At 37.7% G+C, this 24,866-nt stretch overlaps 1 protein-coding gene across 1 annotated transcript; it reads right to left on the reverse strand.

Moving 5' to 3' along the window:
• Window positions 1-917: 917 nt before the first annotated feature.
• Window positions 918-2,562, reverse strand: LOC106765685 (anthocyanidin 3-O-glucosyltransferase 7). The gene has a single exon (XM_014650381.2). The coding sequence runs from the start codon at window positions 2,495-2,497 to the stop codon at window positions 1,082-1,084; it is 1,416 nt and encodes a 471-aa protein (XP_014505867.1). The 5' UTR covers window positions 2,498-2,562; the 3' UTR covers window positions 918-1,081.
• Between the last annotated feature and the right edge of the window lie 22,304 nt (window positions 2,563-24,866).

Raw genomic sequence — 24,866 nt, forward strand, 5'->3', positions numbered from 1 at the left:
TTATTGTTTTTTTTTTCATATCTGCTACTTTTCTAGTGTTTAGACATTGAGCTTGACTTAGATATGTTTGTTTTAATGGATTTGTGGCATGGTGGCGTGTTGCGAGGTCATGGTGGTGCTAGGAAAAGCTTCTGGGTATCGCAATGGTGGCGGTGCGAATTAGGATGGTATGAAGGTTGTCTAATTTGTGCGAATTGAGAGTTCGAAAATTGAGAATTGTTATGGGTTTTTCTAGGTCTTAATCGCGAGGAAGAAGATGATGTTGTCTGTGATGATTTGGGTTGCGCGAGATTGATGATGGAAGGTAGGTTCGAACCTGGTTGTGCGTTTTCCAGCATGGTGGTGACGACACGACATGGTTCATGGTGGTGGATGGGTTTCACGGTGGGTGTGGTTGCGACATTGATGGTGAAAGACGATGTGGTGGTTTGAGGTTCTTTGTGGCATTGACGGTGTAGGTGGTGGCGACACAATTGGATAGGATTTGAACTTCATTGTTGTGACGGGACAAGGTAGTGGTGACAAATAGGGTTTGGCTGACTGTGGAGGAATTAGAATTTCTAATGTTTGGAAGAGACAAAGCTAATGTGGCAAGAAGAAATAGGTGGCCCATAGATTGAAAAAAAAATTAAAAGGAATTGTCATATTATCATAATATTAACTCCATTTATTTCTTTTTAACGGAAGAGACAATATTATTAAGTACCAACTAAACATTCTTTTAAAACTAAGAACTAAATTGACACAAGACAAGTGGGAACAAGAGAAGCTAATAAACCTACATAAAAATAATAAATCAAGACTCAAAATCATTTCTAGTTATCTGAAAAGACTCACGCTTCCAGGAAAATGGTGCACAATGAGTGTCCATCCAATGAGCTGGAGACCAAATGGTGCACAATATTCATGCCTAAGAATTGCTGAAAAGTGTAGTTTTTTTGTTGTGGTTTGAAAAATCACAAATATGATATATATTAAACATTAGGCTAAGAACAGTGTGACAATGTTAACTGCAAGTAGACATTAAAGTTTTAGAAAAGTAAAATAAGAAAAACACTTAATATTGCTCCAGTGAAAGGCTTTAAGATGTAGAAATTATTTCCACCAAAGTGTTGAAATCCTTTGCTGCTTGCCCTTCAGGCTTAACTGCATCTTCCACAGTCTTCTTTGCCTTGAGAGCATTTTCCCTAATCTTCTTCCCCTCTTCCTGCACCAAAATTAGATTCAAGCTTTTCAGCACTGCATTTTTGGTGAACACCCTACCTTCTATTATTATCCCACTCTCCCAAATATCCTCTATAACTCTTCCAGCTATCTCTTGATCTCCAAAGAATGGCCGACAAATCATAGGAACCCCATTTGAGACACTCTCAATCACAGAGTTACCGCCACAGTGAGTTAAGAAAACTCCTATCGAATCGTGTGCCAAAACTTGCGTTTGAGGGGTCCAAGCCACCACTTTCCCACGCATCTTGGTCCTCTCAACAAACCCATTTGGCAAACCACCCATTAAACCTTCCTTTAGAGACCACAGAAACGGAAAACCACTTTCTTCCAATGCCTCTGCCACCGCTACAAGCTCATGGGGCGGCGGTGCCACCACGGTTCCAAAGCAAACATAAGCCACCGATCTGGCACTGTTGGTATCCAACCATGACAAACACCCACTTGAATCTTTGTCGGAGGGTGGCAACAGCGGAGAGGGAAGTGGAACAACATACAGCAAAGACTGCAACTTGGATCTCATGTCCTGAACAAACAAAGGTGGGTCCAATTCCTCAAAGAAATTCATAACCACTGCCTTAGCTTGAGGTAGCACCTGACCCAATGAAACAAGCGTCCTTAAAAATATACTCTCTTTTTCTCCCTTCAGATCCTGTGGAATATCTTCAACACGCATCATAGACAACCCCGGAAGGAAATCCAAGGTTGTCTTTGCAGCATAGTTTGCACATTGGTGGCGTATCAAGTCAGTGTAAAAATACAGAGAAAGTGAGCATGAATTGGGAAGCCAAAGGGCAATCCAAGGAACATTGAGTGTCTGAGCCACAAGGAGAGAAGAGGTCACAAAAGCATCGGAAATGATGCATGTGACTTTCTTCTTTGTCTCAGCTTCAACAAGTTGTATTCCCTTGTGCAAGTTCTGAGGACCAGTTTTGAGAAAAAGATCAATTTTTTCGGTTGGATCCTTGCTTAGGACGTGACCCTCTGGGATTCCATCGCTTATGCTATAAGGTTTGATGTTCTTAGGAATGTGGGGTCTTGGAAAGAGGATTGCGTTTGATGTGTGTGTGCCAATGAATGAAAATGTACAGTGAGGAGCAGCATGAGCTAGTTTGAGAACAAGGTTTAACAGAGGCATAAGGTGGCTGCCAAAAGGAAAAGCAATAATTGCTATGTGCTTGTTTTCCATTGAGTTAGATGAATGGAAACGGTGGAACATATGGCGTTTGGACTGAGTTAGAGAAATGTTTTTATTGATGGTCGTCACCAACATTTATGTACTCAAACTACTGTTTTGGATTGAGTTAAATGAATGTTCTTATTGATGGTTCAGAAACAACTACGTCATACCAACATATATGAACTCAAACTACCGTGGCGTGTTCGATTTCACATCACAAACTACCAAAAGAGAAAATAATATCAAATGATGTTATTCTTATATTAATTACTTTAAGTTTTTTTATTTCTTCAAGTTATAAAACTACATTATAATTTTTACTTTTAAATATTATATAGTATCCCTCAATTAGAAACGTTTTTGTCATCTTTAATTTTTCTAAAAATGTAATTATTATTTTGAAAGGAGATCACGAGTCTACGATTTGGAAGAAATTTATCTACGTGTTAAATTGGCCAAAGTAATTAATTAAGGCTTCATGGTGCTGTACAATTAATAGTTTATACGCCATTTATTGGGCCACGAGAGGTTGCATACTTACCTTGAGCTTTTAAGATGAAACCAGCTACCGTTCTTACAAAATTCAAATTCTACACCTAACTCTCAAACATTCTCTTAGTGCCGTCAAAATGGGTTAAAATCTGTGAGTTAATCTGTCTTACTACGGGTTTGAATCGGGTTGAGTTAGAAAAAAAATGTAAAAATTTTGATACAAATTAATTTTGACTTGGCTCACATGGGTTGAACCCATGGTGGGTCGGGTTGGCTCACCAATCCACTTATTTTTTTTTTATTAAATCAAATTAATTAAATTAATTATTCAAATCCAATTTTTTTATTGAAATCAAATTAATTAAATTAGTAATGTTTGAGATATGATGGGAAAATATATACAATATTTTTACAAAAACACGAAAAAATCATATAAATCATCCTGTATATACAATATTTAACATATACAATATTTTTACAAAATTTAAACATCCTATATATACAATATTTTTACAATATTTAAACATATATGATATTTTTATGATATTTAAACATCATATATATATATAATATTTAAACATATATGATATTTTTACAATATTTAAACATTCTATATATACAATTTTTTTATAATATTTAAACATCCTATATATACAATATTTTTACAATACCTTTAATAATTAATAACACGGAAAAATATATACAATATTTTTACAATCACTTAACCAATTCATCAAACACTTTTCATTATTTAATATACACAATCATAATAATAGAAAATCATATAAAATATCCTATATATAAAACATCCTTTATGTAACTAAGATTTTTCAGTTTTTTATATTAATTATTTCAAAATAAATATATGTTACTTATGATAACTAAGATTCTTTAATTTTTTTATATTAATAAATATAAAATAAACACATGCTACTTAATAATTTAGATTCTTCAATTTTTTTAGTTTCCTTTATATCAATTGGTCAAATTATTACTGTTTTAATTTAATTGATAAAAATAACATGTTATAAGAATCTTAGAAGAAAAGGGTGAAAATAAGTTAAGTGAGTCAATGAGTCAACCCGTTTAACCCACCAACCCGTGGTGGGTTGGGTCGGATTCGAATTTTTTCGGCTTGCTAATAAATGAGGCGGGTTGGATTGACTCACTAAGTAATCAACCCGTGGTGGATCGGGTCGAGTTACCCATTACAACTCTACGTTCTCTAAAAAAAATTTCTATTATTTATTTGTAGATTAATATTTATCGATCATCTAAATAAATTATATATAATAACTACATTTTTATTCCCCATCAAGACCTATACCGATTATTATTATTCAATATAATAATATCTATTTCAATAGGAGATCAAGGAAAATTGGAGTTAACCACCTTTCGAAAAGATGAGTCGTTAGTTATGGCAATGTATGTATATCAATTAACCAACCACCATTCTCACATAAATCACGTTTCGTTCCTAACTCCATACTTCCCATTTCCATCTACAGATTAGATAGAGAAATAAAAATGTCAATTCATACTTTAACTTTATATTACTTCAATGGATAATTTTTTGTACTGCATTGTTAAATTATCAATATAAACAGTGCATTTGTCTAATGATTTATAAAATAAATTTATTCGTTATCATTTTGGCATCTAACTCTCATTTTGTCTCACTTATATGAATATGAGTAATGTTCAATATTTTTAATTTGGTATGGAGACAAAAATAAATATATACATACATGTCTGTCCCATTTTAATAGCAGTAGCAATATATTTTATTATTAAATTCCTAAACTACTTACAATTTATTATAATATATATATATATATATATATATATATATATATGTATTTGTGGATTTTGTAAATATAAAAAAATCAAACAAGTAAAAGAAACTGAAAATATAATATATATATATATATATATATAAAAGGTATTATCTTTTTTATCACAACTTTGATTACCTTTTTTTATGTAGTTATTTTTAGCTTTTTGTATGAATCTAGGTAAATTTGAAGCATAAATTATTGATGTAAGAAAAAAATTTAAATTATGAGAATAAGCAAGTCGTGGGGCGCCCAAACAACTTCAAATGAAGAATTCATGCCTCCCTGCACGACTTCACCATGTAGCATTGACTAGTGTTGAATTCGTACACCCCAAAAACGACTTTTGGCCGTTGTAATCGATTACCCAGCATTGTAATCGATTACAATATGCTGAAGTTGTGTCCCGTGCACGACTTCACCTTGTATAGGCAAAAATGTCTCTGTGGTGTAATCGATTACCAGAGAGTTTTATGTGTAAAAACCCTCTAGTAATCGATTACAACATGGTTGTAATCGATTACCAAAGGATTATATGTTGTGTTTTGTTGATAGGGAGAGCACAATATTAGTTAAACCCACTCCCTGATGTTTGTTTTTTATTATGACAACACATTGTTAATAAAAATGCATGTGTGTGTACTGTGTATTATGTTATATGTGCTTATGCTTACTGTGAAATTTGCACATGCATATTGTGATTGTCACATTTGACATATTGTGTTGATTGATGCATACTATTGTGTTTGTAAAGTGATCATATCTGTGTATGCACAATATATGCTTTAGAAATAGAAAAACCACATGCACAAAAGCATATATGCATGACTTAATCGATTACAATGTTGTGATAATCGGTTAAGGTCATAAGACAACTTGAGTTTTAAACTGTGGCAAAACAACAAGTTTTGAATTGATTACGTTAGTTGGTAAATCGATTAAAACTCGTGTGTTTTCACATATTTTTGTAAATGTGCTGTGATGAATTTTGGAAAGAAAAGTTTTCAAAAATATGCTAAGTGTTGAAACATAACTGATTACATGGATTATGTATTCAATTAAGTCTGTTAAAGATTTGAAAACTGTTTCATGCTTGTCATAATTGTTTTAACAGTCATATTTTTAAATGTGTTGACTAAGCATTTAATGTAAATTGATTACATTAATTGAACATTCAATTAATTGCTTTGACTGTTGTTAATATGTTCCAAGTGTTTAATGTAACCGATTAGATTAATAGAGTAATCGATTAAAATGCGTCATAATTGACTAAAACTATATATACACACATTGATTAAATTTCTATAAGACAATTGACATTAACATTTTCATATTTGTTTCAGATTAAGTTGAGAAGTTTTATAGAGGTGATAAAATGCTGCAAAAAACAAGAACTTGAAGTGGTGTACTATTCTTGAAGATTTCTTGAGAGACAAGCTAGATTGATTTGAAGAGACTGATCTTTCTACACAATTGAGGTGTTTGTTATGTGATAAGGAGAAGATTTGCAAACGTTGTGTTGTTGTTCCCTGTGCGTGTTTCCAGGAAGAAGAACAAGGAGTTCTTGTACTTTGAGGAGGTTCTTAAAGGGGTGACTATAGGAGAGGATTGTTCTTGCTACATGTTTTATGTATTTGGTTGTATTAGATTAATGAGTTAGAGAGGTGATTTACATTTTGATAGTTTGGTCGCTGTAAAGGCCTTGCTATAAAAACTCAGATCTTTATAGTGTTAGCAAAATGATGAAGATGAAGTTTTGATGATGTCCAAATCAAGTCAAGAGAAATCAAGATTCAAGAAGATGTTATGAAAACTTGTATTGCAATGGAAAGCTTTTGTAATAATTGTAGTTTAGTGTCTAGGACTTAGATTTTCATTAGTTTTGATTCCATGTACTTTCATATTATATAATTGATGGCTAGAGTCAAAATTGCATTGTTTTAATCGATTTAAACTAGTATTACGAGTAAAAGCTTAAAACTCAAACTTTCTCTATTTTAATAGATTAAAATACATTTTAATCAATTAGCTAATCGATTAAAATACATTTTAATCTATTAGCTAATCGATTAAAATACATTTTAATCGATTAAAGTTAACCGTTGGAGTTTTTTTGCCGTTAAAACTAGTCATTATACTCATTTTAATCGATTAACACTTGTATTAATCGATTAAAAAAGTTAAATGGCTTAAACGAAGAATGGAAGAGTATTTTCTTGAGTCTATAAATAGACTCTCTTTATCCATCAACAACAACTCTTCCCTTGTGCCATAGAACTCAGAAATCATTGTGAATTGCGCCTTCTTGTTCGGCTTGAGAAACTCTCGTCTGTGGAGCTGGTGAAGTGTTGCTACAGTGACAGAGGAATAGCTAGTTCATCCTTGATGCATTTAAGGAGGTGTTTAGAAGAGGATCATCCTTTGTGAAGTGTTCAGAGGAAGTGTTTCATCCTTTATGAAGATTCAAAGGAGGTGCAGGTTCATCTCTTGTGGTATCAACAGAGGTGGTTTCTAAACTTTTACAAATTGTTTCTTTGTGAATGTAAATTGTAATTGGTTTGTGATTAGTGAACTGTTTATCTTGATTTAAGATAAGTGACTAGACGTAGGATTGGTAAGACCCGAACCAGGATAAAATTATCTATGCAAATTTCTCTCAACCTTACTCTTGTTATTTATCTTGATTATTGGCGTAGTAAGTTTAATTGAGTAGAAATTAAAAGGCACACATTTGTATTGAAATCCTCTTGATTTGTTATTCCACGCTAACCATTCCGTTGCAGCCGCTCTGACAATTGGCATCAGAGCTCGATTTGATAGTTATTCAAATGGCAGGATCATATCAAACTTTTGCAGAGGGTGCTTCTATCAATAGACCACCTCTATTCACAGGTGAAAATTATGCATTCTGGAAGGTTAGAATGCAAATATTTATTGAGTCTATTGATTGTGATATTTGGGAAGTTATTGCATTTGGTCCGTCTGTTCCTACTGACAATATGCAGGAACCAAAGCCCCTGTTCAGTGGACTATTGAAGAAAAGAAAAGGTTTCAAAACGATGTAAAATCTCGTAATATCATTTCATCTACTTTAACTATTGACGAGTTTTACAGGATCTTTGTTTGTAAGACTACTCAAGAAATGTGGGAAGTGTTGAGAGTAACCCACGAAGGTACACATGATGTAAAGAGAGCGAGAAAGAATACCTTGATCCAGAAATACGAAATATTAAGGATGAAGTAAGGAGAAACAATATCAGACGTTCAGAAACGTTTCACCACCATCTAATTGGACTAGGGTAGTCTTTCAAAAATGATGAGATTAACATAAAAATTTTGAAATCTTTAGACAAGTCGTGCAACCAAAAGTGACTACAATTTTTGAGTCACAAAATCTCAACACAATGCCTATGGCGGCATTATTTGGAAAGTTAAGAGAGAATGAACTTAACCTTGGAAGACTAGATGAAGAAGAAGCAAAAGCCAAAACTAAGAAAAAGACTTTAGTCTTAAAATCTGAGGTAGAAAGGAGTAAGAGCAAAATAGAAGATAAAGACTCAGAAGATGAAGAAAATTTGAGACTCGTGATAAAAAGACTCAACAGGTTCATGAAATCAAAAGACAAAGGAAGATTCAAATACGAAAAGAGAGAAAACAAAGAATCTTCCTCAAACTATAGATGCTATGGTTGCTGAGAAAGGGGCCACTTAAAAGCTGACTGCCCAAATCAAAAGAAGGGTGAAGAAATAAAAGAAAAGAAGTTCTTCAAGAAAAAGAAAGCCTACATCGCATGGACGATGATCAGGAAACAATTTTTGACTTGAGCAATTTTGATGAAGAAGTAAACATCTATTTAGTGGAAGACGACAACGCTGGAAGCCAAGTAAGTACATCTAGCAATTTTGATAATTATAGTCAATATAGTGAAAGTGAATTGTATGAAACTTATGCTGCTTTAATAGTAGAATCTGAAAAATTAGATAAAGCTCATAAGAAATTGAAAAAGGATTTCATAGTATTAAAAATTAAATTTTGAAAATATTCTTGAAGAAAATAAAAATTTAAATTTAAATTTTGAAAATATTTCTGAAGAAAATAAAAATCTAAAATCATACTTTGAAAATATTCTTGAAGAGGATAAAAATTTGAAAAATAAAATTTTATTTTTTGAAAAGGGTAAATTTACTAGTAGTGATGAATGTGCATCTTGCGAAAATTTTAAGAAACTGCTGAACACACAACCTTAGGAGAATATAGTAAAAATAATAAGGATAAAGTTGTGAAAAATAAGTATGTTCCTAAAATTAAAAATAAACATAATAATAGAACCTGTAAAACGTGGGTAGAAAAAGGAACAACTTATAGGAATACAAACTTTGTATCATGCTAATTTTATTGTATGAAAAAGGCATACTTCAAATAAATGTAAAATTAAGCATTATGGTGTTCCAAATGGTAGATATGTTTGGGTTCTAAAATGATTTAAATTTAATCCAACCCAAAGGACCCATACAAAGTAGTTGGGTACCTATTGTTTAACATTTAATTTTATTTTTTTTGGAAAAACAAAATTTAAGAAAATTTTATTTCAAGCATGTTGTACTTGATGAAATTGTAGACCTTGAGGCAAAACAACTCTTAAGTCAAATGAATCAAATGTAGGAGAAAATGAAGACTTGCAAAAAACAACAAATGAACCAAGGAATGATGACAATTCTCAAGATGAAGATCTAAACAAAATGTGGCAACAACCTAGAGGATTATCATTACACAACGAAATTGGAGACATATATAAAGGGGTAAACATAAGAAGAGATTTAGGAATATTAGAAATCTCTTTAAATTGGTTTCTCTTAATTTTGTTTTCGTGTTTCTCGCAATTTAGCCCTTTTAATCGACTTGTTAATCCATTAAAAAGTGTTACCCCTAATGAGTTGCAAAGTTGTTTTTGGATTAATCGATTAATCCAAGTTTTAATTGATTAATTAATCGATTAATTGGTATTCTAATCGATTAAATGCGTTCCAGTTTTGCAAATTTGAAAATCAAGCCATATTTTTTGTATGCCTTAAAATTCCTATCTTGTATGGTTCAATGTATGTTTAAACAATGTTTTATAAGTTATTTATCCTAAAATTATTTGCTTTAAATCTCTTATTATGTATGTTTGAATGAATCTTTAAATTTGAAATATATTTAGCTCATATGCATACATGTTTTTATTAAGGGGGAGTATTATCTTAGGGGGAGAACATCAAACAAAACTTTTTAATTATGATCAAAAATAGGGAGAAAATGTTTAAAGCTTATTTGCTTACTTGTGTTTATTCCCTGATGCTCTTTTCTTCCACAAGTTGTGCTTTTATCCAGATTATTACTAAAAGCTTTAAATCAAAGGAGTTTTGATCATCATCAAAAAGGGGGAGAATGTTAGCAAAATGACGAAGATGGAGTTTTGATGATGTCCAAATCAAGTCAAGAGAAATCAAGATTCAAGAAGATGTTATGAAGACTTGTATTGGAATGGAAAACTTTTGTAATAATTGTAGTTCAGCATCTAGGACTTAGATTTTCATTGGTTTTGATTCCATGTACTTTCATATTATATAATTGATGTCTAGAGTCAAAATTGCATTGTTTTAATTGATTAAAACTAGTATTAATCGATTAAAACGAGTAAAAGCTGAAAACTCAAACTTTTTCTGTTTTGATAGATTAAAATACATTTTAATCTATTAGCTAATCAATTAAAATACATTTTAATCTATTAGCTAATCAATTAAAATACCTTTTAATCGATTAAAACTGATCGTTGGAGTTTTCTAGCCATTAAAACTAGTCGTTGTACTCATTTTAGTCGATTAAAACTTGTATTAATTGATTAAAAGCGTTAAATGGCTGGAAACAAAGAATGGAAGAGTATTTGCTTGAGTCTATAAATAGGCTCTCTTTATCCATCAACAAGAACTCTTCCCTTGTGCTTTAGAACATAGAAATCATTGTGAATTGTGTGTTCTTGTTCGGCTTGAGAAACTCTCATCTGTGGAGCTGGTGAAGTGCTGCTACGGTGACAGAGGAATAGTCGGTTCATCCTTGGTGTGTCTGAGGAGGTGTTTGGAAGAGGATCATCCTTCGTGAAGTATTCGGAGGAACTGTTTTATCCTTTGTGAAGATGCAAAAGAGGTGGAGGTTCATCTCTTGTGGTATAAAGAGATGTGGTTTCTAAACTTTTACAAATTGTTTCTGATAGGTATTTCAGATGAAATCCCTACAGAACTCCCTAACTCACTCTCACCTTCACTCTCACAAACGGAAAAGAATGAGAAAGAATAGAATTGTATTCACACCAGAATCAAGAATTCAAAGTACAGAGGAGCCTAATCTCCTTCACCAGGTTCCAAGACCGGTCAACTACTATACAAAATTCTAACTAACTTCCCCGAAAACACCCAGACCCTTATATAGGCCTTCTCCTNTTCCCACTTAACGGTTTAGCCGTTAAGTGTTCTGTTTTCCTTTCCTCCTTTCATATACCCGCCAAGGCCAAGTCCTAACAACACTCCCCCCTTGAAGATTAACCTTGTCCCCAAGGTTAAATTCGGGAAACTGCTCCTGCATCATCATTCTATCTTCCCAGGTTGCATTTTCCACCCCTCCATTCTGCCATTCAACCAACACTTGCTCACGTTGCGCCCCTTCTAGCTGCTTCATTCTTCTGTCAATCACCCTGCTAGGCCACCATGTAGGTCCACTCTCCCGTAAGTCTGCAGGTAACTCTTTTTCTACTTGCTTCGTACCTTTAGCCAGCTTAAGTTGTGACACGTGGAAAACAGGATGAATTCTAGCATCCTCTGGCAGCTGCAACCGAAAAGCTACCTCCCCTATCTGCTGCATCACCTTGAATGGGCCGTAATAACGAGCCGACAACTTCGGGTGCAATCTCACCGGCATGGATGTCTGTCGGTGTGGTCTAATCTTAAGGTATACCCAATCATTTACCTTGATAGTCACAGGACTCCTCTTCCTATTTGCTTGTTTTGTCATCATATCCTGCGCTTTAGACAGATGATACCTTAACTGTTGCAGAGCTTCATCCCTCGTCTGTAACTCTTGGGCCACTGCTTCCACCATGGTTTCCCCGGGAATGAATCTAGTTAGTGCTGGTGGTGTTCTTCCATAAACCGCTTCAAACGGTGTACACTTGGCAGCCCCCTAATAGCTGGTGTTATACCAATACTCTGCCCAAGGTAGGATTGTGTTCCAGCTCGTTGGTTGTTCCGAACAGAAACAACATAGGTATCCTTCTAACACACGATTCAGAACCTCAGTTTGTCCGTCCGTCTCGGGGTGGTAGGCTGTACTCATTTGGAGATGAGTTCCTTGCATTTTAAACAGCTCCTTCCAGAATGTGCTGAGAAATAGTGGATCACGGTCACTCACTATAGTCTTTGGCACTCCATGTAACTTAACTATCTCCTTCACAAAAATTTCTGCCACAGTCCTAGCAGTGTATGGATGTTTGAGCGAAACGAAATGACCATACTTACTTAATCTGTCTATCACCACGAGTATGGCGTCATATCCCCTGGACTTCGGCAACCTCACAATGAAGTCCATGCTTATGTCCTCCCAAATAGCTTGTGGAATCGGAAGGGGCTGCAACAATCCTTGAGGGGAGGCCGCGAGATACTTGTTCTGCTGGCATACAAGACATTGAGCTACGTACTCCGTCACAGACTTTTTCATCCCCAACCAGAATAATGATTGAGCCAACCTCTTATAGGTTCGGTACACCCCGGAATGTCCACCCGTCGGGGTAGTATGAAACTCAGCCATCAACTTTTGAACCCATTCTGATTTGGCTGATATTACAAGTCTCCCCTTGTAGTGCAGTCGGCCATTTTCCATTGTATATGCTGGATGTTTGTTCGGATCACTTGTAATGTCGTCCCGGATCTTTTTCAGGTCATCATCCTCTTCCACTTCCCTTATTACCTCCTGGAAATCTCTCCAGTACGGACTAACTACCCCCATCAACTCCATCAATTCCTCCGTCTCTTCCCCCATCAACTCCATCGATTCCTCCGTCTCTCCCGCATCATTCCCCTCTTCTAATTCTCCCCCTTCTCTTCTCGACAAAGCATCAGCCACCCTATTGGAGGTTCCCCTTTTATAAACTATGTCAAAATCATAACCTAGCAGCTTGGCAATCCAATGCTGCTGTGCTTGGGTTGTCACCCGTTGCTCCAGTAAAAACTTCAAACTCTTCTGATCTGTATATACCACAAACCTCTGCCCCAACAAATAGGGACGCCAATGCTGCACCGCCAAAGCCACCGCCATAAGCTCCTTCTCATATATTGATTTCCCCAAAGTCGTTCCCGATAACGCCTTGCTGAAATATGCTATGGGCCTTCGTCGCTGAGTCAAGACCGCCCCAATTCCTGCTTCAGATGCATCGCACTCCACTCCAAAAGGTTGCTTGAAATCCGGCAACGCTAAAACAGGGGCGGTTGTCACTGCTTCTTTCAGTCTTGCCATGGCTACCCGGCCAGCTTCCGTCCACGTAAAGTTTCCTNTTTTTAACATTTCAGTTAGAGGTTTGGCGATTTTCTCGTAGTCTCTGACGAATCGCCTGTAATACCCCGTCAGCCCCAAGAACCCACGCAGTGCCTTCAATGTCCTGGGTTCTTCCCATGTCGCCACCACCTCCACCTTCTCTTTATCCATTTCGAGCCCCTCCTCTGAGATTACATGGCCCAAATACCCAATTGATTTCTGCCCAAACTCACTTTTCTTCCGGTTGGCCACCCATTGCTGTCTTCGAAGTTGTTCCAGCACCAATTCCACTTGCTTCAGGTGCTCGGCCCACGTGGTACTGTAGATGAGGATGTCGTCGAAGAAGACGAGCACGAATTTCCTCAAATAGGGTCGGAATAAGTCGTTCATCGCGCTCTGAAATGTTGCGGGAGCATTGGTAAGGCCAAACGGCATTACGAGAAATTCGTAGTGCCCCGAGTGCGTCCTAAACGCTGTTTTCTGTACATCCTCCTCGCCCATTCGGATTTGATGATAACCCGCTTTGAGATCCACCTTTGAGAAATATCTCGCGCCTCCGAGTTCATCCAGTAGTTCTTCAATGATCGGAATCGGAAATTTGTTGGAGACAGTAGCTTTGTTAAGGGCGCGATAGTCGATACAGAATCGCCAACTTCCGTCCTTCTTCTTGACGAGTATAACGGGGCTGGAGAAGGGACTTATACTTGGTCGAATGATGCCTGCATGTAGCATCTCCGACACCTGTCTCTCGATTTCTTCTTTCATTACGTGTGGATACCGATAGGGACGCACGTTGACAGGATCAGTGCCCTCTTTTAAAGTTATCCGATGCTGTGCGTTTCTATTAGGTGGCAAATCTTTCGGTTCCTGAAATACCCCCACATACTTTTCTAAAATTCCCTCTAAGTCCTCCTGTTGTTCTTTAGTGAGCCCCGCTCCTTTCTTCTTCGTCCCATCCTCCACCTTGCACTCCACACTCCAAACTAAAGCACACGTATCAATCTCATTTAGCTTGAACAACTTCTCAGGTTCGACCACCCTCCTTTCCAAGGTTGGGTCACCCTTGATAACCACCTTTCTTCCGTCATGGGTGAAAGCCATGGTGGACTCCTTCCAATTGAGCGTAATCTCCCCCAACTTCGCCAACCACTCTACTCCTAAGATCATGTCCACCCCGCCTAACTCAAATAAGTAGAACCTTTCTTCGATCTCGACCCCTCCCATGCCAACGACCACTCTCGAACAACACCCTCTGGTTTCCTTCTTGTGGTCGTCCCCCAGGCTCACCATGTAGGGAAAGGTATCCTCCTGTTCCAGCTTCATTTCGTCCACCAACCGCCTTCTTATAAAGTTGTGGCTTGCGCCACTGTCGACGAGTATCACTATGTCTCGCTCTCCCACTCGGCCCCGCAGTTTCAGTGTTTTAGGTTGTGTTAACCCTCCGGCGGAGAACGCCGAAAGCTCCATGCATGGCGGTTCGGTTTCGATCCCCGTCTCCTCTTCACCCCCTTCTTCGTCTTCCGCCAAAAGCAGCACCCTCAAACTCTTCTCAGTGCATTTATGGCCGGGGCTGAAGGGCCCTCCACAGCTGAAACATCTTCCTTCTTGTCGGCGTTTCAGATACTCGGAGTAAGGGAGGTTACGCGTGTTTCGCCCCCTGTTCTCTCCTCCTCCGCCATCCCCGTTTCTCGCCGTAACGTTCCCCGTCATACCCTCGCGCTTCGCCGACGCGATACTCTCGGCTGGATTGGTTCTCCCAGAATTTCCTCTTTGCAGTTCGTTCTTGGCCACCACCGCTCCTCCTCCGGAAGATCGCCCCCATAGAGGGGGGTTCTTGGGTCCAGTCCAACCCAACAACCCAAGTCCCCGAAGCGCCTCTTCTACGTCCCTCGCGATCTTCATCGCGGTCATTAGATCACGCGGGTCATGTTGCCGCATCTGACATCTCAACTCCTCTCGTAATCCCGCCAAAAAATATCCCAATAGTTGTCGATCCGAGAATTCCTTCGTCTGTCCCGCCAATGCTTCGAATTCCCGTACGTATTCTTCCACGGTGGCCGTTTGCCGAATCGCCGCCATCCTCTCAAAGATCCCTCCACGGTGTCGGATCTCGAATCGGATCAACAAAGCTTCTTTCAATCCCTCCCACGTTTGGTCTGTCGCCTTATCTAGCCAGAATTTGAACCAATATCCGGCGCTCCCTTCCATACTGATGTGCGCCAGCTCCACCTTCTCCTCTTCAGCCACCCTTTGGATCGCGAAAAATTTCTCTGCTCTACTAATCCAGTTTAATGGGTCAGATCCTTCAAAGGTCGGCAATTCCACCCTTCTCCTCCAATTGGGTAGCGTTTCTGGTCGCTCCCCACTCCCCCCCTCAGGGCGTTGGCCACCCCCATTATCGTTGACGGACGTTTGGCTCCCGTCCGTACCTTCTTCATTGTTCTTGCCACGATTCCCCATCATCCGCATTAATTCTTGAATGTCTTTGCGCATGGCGATAGATTCTTGCCGGTTCGCCACTGATTCCGCCTTCATGCCATCCACAACCATCTCAATGTGCCCCAATCGCCCCTCTACTACGTTCATTCTTCCCTCCATCGCACCTTCTTTCCTCCGCCAAGATCCGGCAGGTCGGACCACTTGATAGGTATTTCAGATGAAATCCCTACAGAACTCCCTAACTCACTCTCACCTTCACTCTCACAAACGGAAAAGAATGAGAAAGAATAGAATTGTATTCACACCAGAATCAAGAATTCAAAGTACAGAGGAGCCTAATCTCCTTCACCAGGTTCCAAGACCGGTCAACTACTATACAAAATTCTAACTAACTTCCCCGAAAACACCCAGACCCTTATATAGGCCTTCTCCTCTTCCCACTTAACGGTTTAGCCGTTAAGTGTTCTGTTTTCCTTTCCTCCTTTCATATACCCGCCAAGGCCAAGTCCTAACAGTTTCTTTGTGAATGTAAATTGTAATTGTTTTGTGATTAGTGAACTGTTTATCTTGACTTGAGAAAAGTGGCTGGACGTAGGATTGGTAAGATCCGAACTAGGATAAAACTATTTGTGCAAATTTCTCTCAACCTTACTCTTGTTATTTATCTTTATTATTTGCGTAGTAAGTTTAATTTAGTAGAAATTAAAAGGTATGCGTCTCTATTACAAACCCTCTTGGTTTGTTATTCTACGCTAACAATTCCGCTGCAACTGCTCTGACATATAATGTAATTTGATTTCAATCTCGGGTTGATTGGAAGGACACTGGATGTAGGTAATGAGGTCGAACCATTATAAAACTCAAAGTTTGATTTTTCTTCTCCCTATCTCTCTGCATTAATCGATTACATATTGTTATCATTCGAATACGCATATTGTTACATTCGATACATATTGCTTGTTGTTCAAGAAAGGTTTAAAGATTCATACTATTTGCGAAAAAGATTTTAAAAGTGATTACTTCCCCAAAACCAATGGAAGTTTAGTTCACCATAGACATGGTGAAACTACATGAAAATATGGAAAAGAATGAAAGATAAAACCCTAAAAGTTGAAGATCGAATCTTCTGCATCCAAAATCCTCCTCCGAGGGGTGAAAGGAGTGTTTCTGCGTCTCTTTCTGTCAAAAGATAGAGCCTCTAGGTCGTCCAAACCCACGTCATCAGAGCTCAGCGATAGTTGCAGAACTCAAAATGACGCTCAATGGTGGCGCTCAGGCGTGAGATAGGAAACTTTGGCACTCAGTGGTGGCGTTAGGCGCGAGACAGTAGAAATTGGCACTCAGCGATGGCGCTCAAGAGTCAGACAGCGGAAATTGTCGCTCAACGCCCTAGATGTCGCTCAACGCTGGCTACGATTCTTCTGAATGTTACTTTTATAGCTTTTCCTGACTCCATCTCCTTGATACTTCAACTTCTTCATCTAATTCTCTCAATTCTTACATTAAAGAAGGGCGTTACCGACGGCCCAAATCCCTCGGAAACAGCCAAAAACCGTCGGTAATAGCCTATTACCGACGGCTTACCGACGGTCCGAAAACCGTCGGTAAAACCCCTATCGCTAACCTTTACCGACGAATTTTGCCCTTCGGTAATTACCGAGGGGCGAAAGCCGTCGGTAATTACCGAAGGGCTGTGGCCTTCGGTATATAAAAGAATGAAATTTTTTAAAAGACACACCCTTGGAATATTATAATTTACACCCCTTGAACATTATAATTTTTAAAAGACAAGCAAAAATATATCTGAGAAGGAAAAGGCATGAATTTAAACACTTTTCTAAAAAAATAAAAATTAAAGAATGAGATTCAGGGCCAAAAACAGCAGTACAACTGGCCAAGGTTTAAACATCTACACTACACAAAACAACAGTACAACTGACCAAGGTTTAAACAACTAAACATCTACATAAATCTGTAAGAAGAAAATGCCCTACACTACACTACACTCATGCCAGAGAACTAGTTGCATCATGCAACTGCTTGGATTGTTCCATTTGATCTAAAGCCACGACCCTTCCATGATATCCACCCTGCTGCCGCAGCTGACCTACAACAAAAATTATTGCCACATAGAGCATCTTAATAAGCTTAAAAATTAAAAGTACTGGGTGGAAAATATCAAAAAGTTGAATTGGACAAGATGATTGAATATTTCCCCTTCCCAATCATCTCTACAAAGCCTAAATAAAAACAGAACATATCTCCCTATAAAAAGAAGAAAATTAAATATAATAAATAATAAAATAAACTGAAAAAATGTACAACATAAGAAAATTAAGAAATAATAGAAAAATAAAGAAAGCCTTAAAAATAAATTTTCTAGTGTCATTTCTAAAAATTTTCTATCAAATTAATCATGATAAAAACATGCTACTGCACTGAAACTTGAAATCTATATTAAATTATGCTTTACTTTGAATTTAAATAATGTATTATCATTAAATTTAAATTAGGTTCATAAGTTATAATCCTAATAAAAACCAAAGTAGAAAAGCCTTTTACATATATTATTTGGGTGGTGAGATAACAGAGATAAAAGAGGTGGCTCTTTCTTTTGTACATGAGTGGGATTAAATCATACACACTAATATTAACAATAGTTTCAGTTGCAGAGCCCATTGCAACACCTAATGATATGTCCTGCATCATAAATATATTTTTTAAGTTAAATACATTTGACAAGCTTAACTTTATATGCAAAATTGAAAATTATGCTTAGCAAAATAATTGATGTGGAAACCATACCAACTTGTTCTTGAAAAGGAAAATGATTAAGCTGGCATGCTCTGCAGCGTTTCCCATAATTATATCAAAATTATGCTAATGAAGTTAACAAAAAGGCCCCAAGAATGCCCCAACTTATTCTAAGGGAAAATGCCTCCACATTTGTTAAGCATATTACTCTTCTGTTACTAACCAATTTTTGCCTTGGAATCCTTGCTTTTCTGCAACCTGCAAGTCAAATTTCAAACAAGTTCAGCATGCCAATACCATAACCATGGAACATGCCCCTATTCTATAAAGTATATTGTTAATGGACCAAAAACTGCATAGTAAATATAAAGGATCAAATCTGAAAAGAATGAGGGACTAAATTCACAAAATGATGATAGGAAATGAGATCAAAAGTGCAAATAAGGCTGAATAATTCAACTTAGGTAAAATTGTAAGCATTGAATGATTATTGTATATTCGATATGATAAATGCTACAATTTTTTCATAACAGTTTCTACTTTTATATCAAACAGTACCTTAGAGCAGCTGTTACTTTTCTAATGTTTGTTTTCTAGAAGTGAAATGTACCTTTGCTTGCTAAGGAATGCTCAAGACACCATATCAGAAGTTCTTCACCACAGACACTCCTTCATAAAGGGGAGCACTGATGCCATCTTCGCCAACGCTCTCCAATTTTCCACGCACAATAAAAACCATCTTCTCTACCAAACCACCATCATACAAAATTTTGCTTCCTCTGATAAAATGAAGGTAGTTTAATATGTTTGATAATTATGAAGCAAATAAAGAAAATGAGTTGATACAAGAACCGCAGTTTGAGAAGCAGTCACATAAGCCAGGACCAGGACCATGACCCAGTCACAAACACATTGTTGCAATTGGCATTGGCCTTCACCATTTTTTGTGACTGTATGGCAAAATGATACACTCGCCCTTACCCAATTTCACCTCCAATTGGACCAGAGCCGACGCTTGCTCTGCTGCGTGAATCGGCGTTGAGTGCTCCTCAAACAGCAGAGTGGTGGGCCTCTTCGGCGAGATTCCGCAGCAAACATCCTCCCTCCGCCTCCTTCTCCGCCTTGACATCTCCGACAACAACATCTGCGGCCCAATCCCAAACCAAGTCGCCAAACCAACACCACTTCACTGCAACGCCCTCGACACGCCCACCCCAACAACCCTCACCACTGTCCCCACACTCACAAGGACGAAAACACGAACCCTAGCCGCAAACCAGCCACCACCGCACCTCCGACAGCGTCCGGAACAGCAACCGCTTCAAACCACCTTAGGGCGACAACCTCACGCTTCAAACCAACAAACCGCTTCGAACAGAGAGTAAGGAATGGAAGAGCACCACCCAGCAACGAACCTCCGTCAGCGTCCACACCACCAAACTCGCGCCGTCGAACTGTAGCGTCGAACTGGTTGACCGCCACCAAAGTTAAAACCCTAAGTCAATGAGTGAGTTTGACGAACAGGAAGGAAGTAGTTCTGCTTTTGGGAAATTTGAGGAACTAATACTCAAATTTTGAACTTATAGCATCGCAGGCATTACCGAAGGGCAAAAGCCCTCAGTATTTAATTTCACTGATACATTACCGAAGGCCTCGAGGCCGTCGGTAATAAACCTTCAGTAATACGTGCTTTTATTGTAGTGGTAAAAATAAGGAAACCCAAGCATAAAACCAATAATACCACCTTCAACTCTCTTATTCTCACAACTTAAACAAAAGCATGATTTCAAGTTAGTTTCTAAGTCAAAAAGGGTGTTTTTAGTATCAAAATTAAGTATAAAAATAACAGTATTTCAACCATTATCACCACCCCAAACTTAGAACTTTGCTTGTCCTCAAGCAAACAAAATATAATTCAATCTTCCACCAATCAATACAATGGTTCAACACATTTCAAAACTCTTTCTTTCAAGACAAGTAATTACTCAAATCAGCTCATCAAACAGAATTCAGTCAAGATGCACACATGCCTTGATTCAAAATAACTAATCATGGTGTTCACATAATCACATAATATCCAACAGACGCTCTTCTCATGAATGATCAATTAACTAAGCATAGACGTAATCATGTACTCATGGAATAAGTCCTCACCAGATAAAGTGTTTCACTCAATCACACAGGTGTTTCTTGAGGTGACTCCTTCCCTCTACTATCCAAATGTCACATAGAACAAAATTGTCTTTCATTTACCACAATCAAACATACTCACACACATGTCATCACAAGTACTTTTCATAGCTTGTAACATGGTTGGGCTAAGAAGAAAAATTGGTTTTTCTAGATCACAAAATCCTTGAGTGAAGAGAGTCATTCATAAATTTCTCATTTAAACATAATCTCTCTTTCAACAAACCAATCTCACTCATTCCCAACTTTCCCCTTTTTGCATTGAGCCTTTCTTTCTTTTCATTTTGTTTTCTTATTCTTTTTCTTTTCACACTTGCTCAACACTTAGCTCATTGCTTATCTTTCTTTTCTTTTTCAACTTTCCCAATCAACTTCAAACTCGAACCTTTATCAATATCACACAATGATTCTCAACTTAACTCAAGGTAAAGATTTTCAAAAAGGGTAGAACACATTGTGCTCTTTTTCATTTGGGCTAACAATCACGCATTGGCTAAGAAAGGGCTAATAAAAAATGGCCTTGATCATATGACATAAGCAAGCAAGTCATTCATGCTTTCAAGAGAATAACAATCATTCACAAAAAATACTTTGGAGTTTAAAACCTCACATATAGGCTAATTCAACATTCCACATACTCCAGATACACATCCTTCTTAGCATCATAATCACAATCACAACATACTGCATATGTTCACATAGCTTGTGAACAACCACCTGTATATCAGCATATAGTGCACAATCTCGAACTCAATCAATATCAAAGCATCATCACACACAAAATCAATATCAAACCACCACATTAGATATAGGTCTCAAACTGAGTACATCAACACATATTCTAGAAACAGAAGCAAATAAGTTCTACAATACAAAACAAAAGATAAGAAAGATCCTGCTCTAGTGATGATATCATCCATTAGTAAATGTTATCTCAATTCCTCATCCCATGCTATCATTAAAGTCTTCCTCCTCCTCCTCTTCTTCTTCTCCTTCTTCTCCTTCTTCAGCATCTTCATAATCATCATCCTTATCATCTTCCTCAATAGTTGGAGCTTCAGCTGCTTCAGCTCCACTAGCCTATGCCGGATCCTCTAGCCATCCCACCATAGTGTTGAATTCATCCATCGTCCAACTTCCGTCTAGGGGGTGTATCATACATCCCTATGATCATCTTCATAGAGGCCACCTACCCTTTGTGCAATGCTTGCATCCTTGACTCCATCAGAGACATATACATGTCCCTCATCTGAAAAGGCTCTGCATCTTGAGGAGGCGCATGTGCTGGTGGTGGTCCTCTCCTATGAACTCTAGGAGGATGACGTGGTGGCACTGGCTGGGCTGCCTCATCTCCCTCAAAATACTTTCTATAATAGGCATCATTAATCGCCTTCCTTGGTCGCTCCATCGGCGGTGTGGAAGTGTTCACCCCAACTAACTCACAAAGGTGTGTGATCAGAGATGGATGCCCCAAGGGCGCTTTGTTGTTCACAGTAATGGCACAAGTCTGAATCTCGTTTGCTATGACTTGTCCAATTTTAATATTCATCCCACTGAGCACACAATACAGGAAGGTAGCCCTACTGACAGTAATATCTGACACATGAGAACATGACTGAATGTTGGCATGAGTGAATGACATCCAGTACTTTGCCAAATGAGTCAAATCAGCTCTCCTAATATGAACGGGCACGTCATTCCTGTTCCTTTCAAAGTTCCCTCTAGGCACACTGAATCTCCTCTCCATGTCATCAAAGTCTACTCCCTCTTCCATGTTCAATGCAAACTGACACTGTACACCAGTCCATTCAGTATGCAGAAACCTGTTAATAGTCTTGGGATCATACCGAATAATCTTTCCTCTAACATAGCTCATGTAGTCCTCCGGGCGAGTGTTGCCAAAAGGCCTTGCGTTGGTGTAAAATTCCTTGACTACTGCTATGTTTGTTGGTGTAGGGTAAGCAGCTACATTCTCCCAATTTCTACTTTCTAGTTCCTCTCCAAAATTTGGGACCAAGTTTGGTATCCATCAACAATCTTTGGTCTTGGACAATCTAGAAGCGTTGTTCATGCTTTCGAGAGAGGAATTTGTTAGAATAAGGACGCTCTCGTTCCTTCCTTTTGTTTCCTGTGGTCTTGATTCTCCTCCCTAATGAGGAGGTCATCCCCGCATCAAAACCAATTCACAAAGCCACAAGAAACATTGTCAAGCATTAGTAAATCACAAACATGCTCCAAACATACTTCCCTATCATCACTGAGGGAAAAACAGGGGCCTTCAGCATCACCCGCAACCAGAAACATACAGACAACACACAAATCACAATTCTGCATGAATCGCGCTCAACGGTAGACTGACGCTGAGCGACATACAATTTTTCTGCATAATAGCCCTTGTTGGCCTTTAAACACTACTCATATGCATTTTTTCACAGTTCCAGTCCTCAATCAAGCAATTTAATCGGTCCAAACAGTGATTATTTCAACCAATCATGCATAACCATCAAAGTTTCTTAAAAATCGTGCTTAGACAACCATGTTCATTCAAATACCCTAGAATGTAAAATGCACACACTTACTTGGGTGGAGATGCTCAATGTGTGAAGAATGCCCAATGAATTTGAGGAAATCAAACCCTAACAACAGTGCTCTCACGAAAACCCCAAACTTGGATGGAAACTTGATGCAAAATGGGTGGAGAAAGGGTTTTGTGGAGAAGGATGAAGGGGAAAGTGGAGAGAAAGTCTTTGGAGAATGCTTTGGAGTGGCTAGAGTGAATGAAGAGTGAATGAGGCGACTAGGGCGAGACCTAGGGTAAGAAGAGTTTCTAATGGGCCAACTCACGCTGAGCCCAAATTTAAAAACCTAAAAACCTAATCTACAAAATTCGCGCTCAGTGGTAGACTGGCGCTGAGCGGTGAGCGCGATACTCACCCTCTTCTTTTCTAGCTTGCCTTAAGCATTCTTGACCAAATCCCCTCAACTTCAACTCTCAATTTCTCGAATCTCATATATTTTCCACTCACTTCACACCCCCTCACTTAATCAATACACTTAGTCTCTTACACCACTCAAACATTCAATTATTAAGCCCCTATAATAGAACTAGAACATAGATAAATCAAAACAATCAAAAATAAATTCAATCAACTGGGTTGCCTCCCAGTTAGCGTTTGTTTAACGTCACGAGCTTGACCCAAACTCTTCTAACACCCATTAGTAGGTACATATCTATTCTTCCAACACCCATCACCTCACAATAGGTTCAACAAGTTATGACGTATTTTTCTGTTACCTATCATAATATGTATAATTTATATGACATAATTTTTTTATCTATCGTAATATGTGCAATCTATTATAATGTAGTTTTTTTACCTATCATAACAACTCTCATATATTATGACAGATCATTGTTGACATGTCATAATACATGTTTTTTAAAATTAACATATTATGACATACATTATCATGTTCATCATAAAATGATATTTCTTTTTCTAAAAACAGTTTCATGCTTTAAACATTATAATTCAATACACAATCTATACAATTAACAAGTAATATCTGGTGACAGTGGTTGGTAATAACAGATGATACACAATGCATACTACTAAATTGCATTAATACCCATATTATTTGAAATATTATCACAACCATTTACTATAGATAAACAAGCATATAAACTAAGTACTAATACTAATAACCAATAATAATAATGAGCAAAGGAAGAACTTTTCTTTCTTCTCAAGCAAACCTGGAGTGTTATTATACACTATACACATACATAGTTAAATGTGTTGGAATTCTGTTTTCCAGGCCATTAAGTATTTCCTCAATTTCAATATTGCATAAGCAGGATTGAAGTGATGGCATCACACAACACATTCAAAATTATAATAGAGCTAAATATATGAATATAACAGGCACAACATGTCTCGAAACTAAGATGTAGAAGAAGCATCAATCTAAATTAATAACATAGTGGATCCTATCGATATATCTGCTACCCAGATTCCAACAAAATTCCGGTAGAATGAGCACCCCAAAAGTTTCCCATCGTGAATACAAAGATCACCAAGTGTTGTCCATTCCATATCAACAGTATCATGACATATCACAGGTTCCCATGAATACACCTACAATATATCGGTATAGCAAATGACATCTTCAATCAATTGCAAATTTTG

Source organism: Vigna radiata, chromosome 7 (assembly GCF_000741045.1).
Source record: "Vigna radiata var. radiata cultivar VC1973A chromosome 7, Vradiata_ver6, whole genome shotgun sequence".
Lineage (NCBI taxonomy): Eukaryota > Viridiplantae > Streptophyta > Magnoliopsida > Fabales > Fabaceae > Vigna > Vigna radiata.

What these genes read in the sequence shown, in the direction of transcription:
- LOC106765685 (XM_014650381.2), bottom strand. Translation starts at nt 2,497, where the DNA reads ATGTTGGTGACGACCATCAATAAAAACATTTCTCTAACTCAGTCCAAA.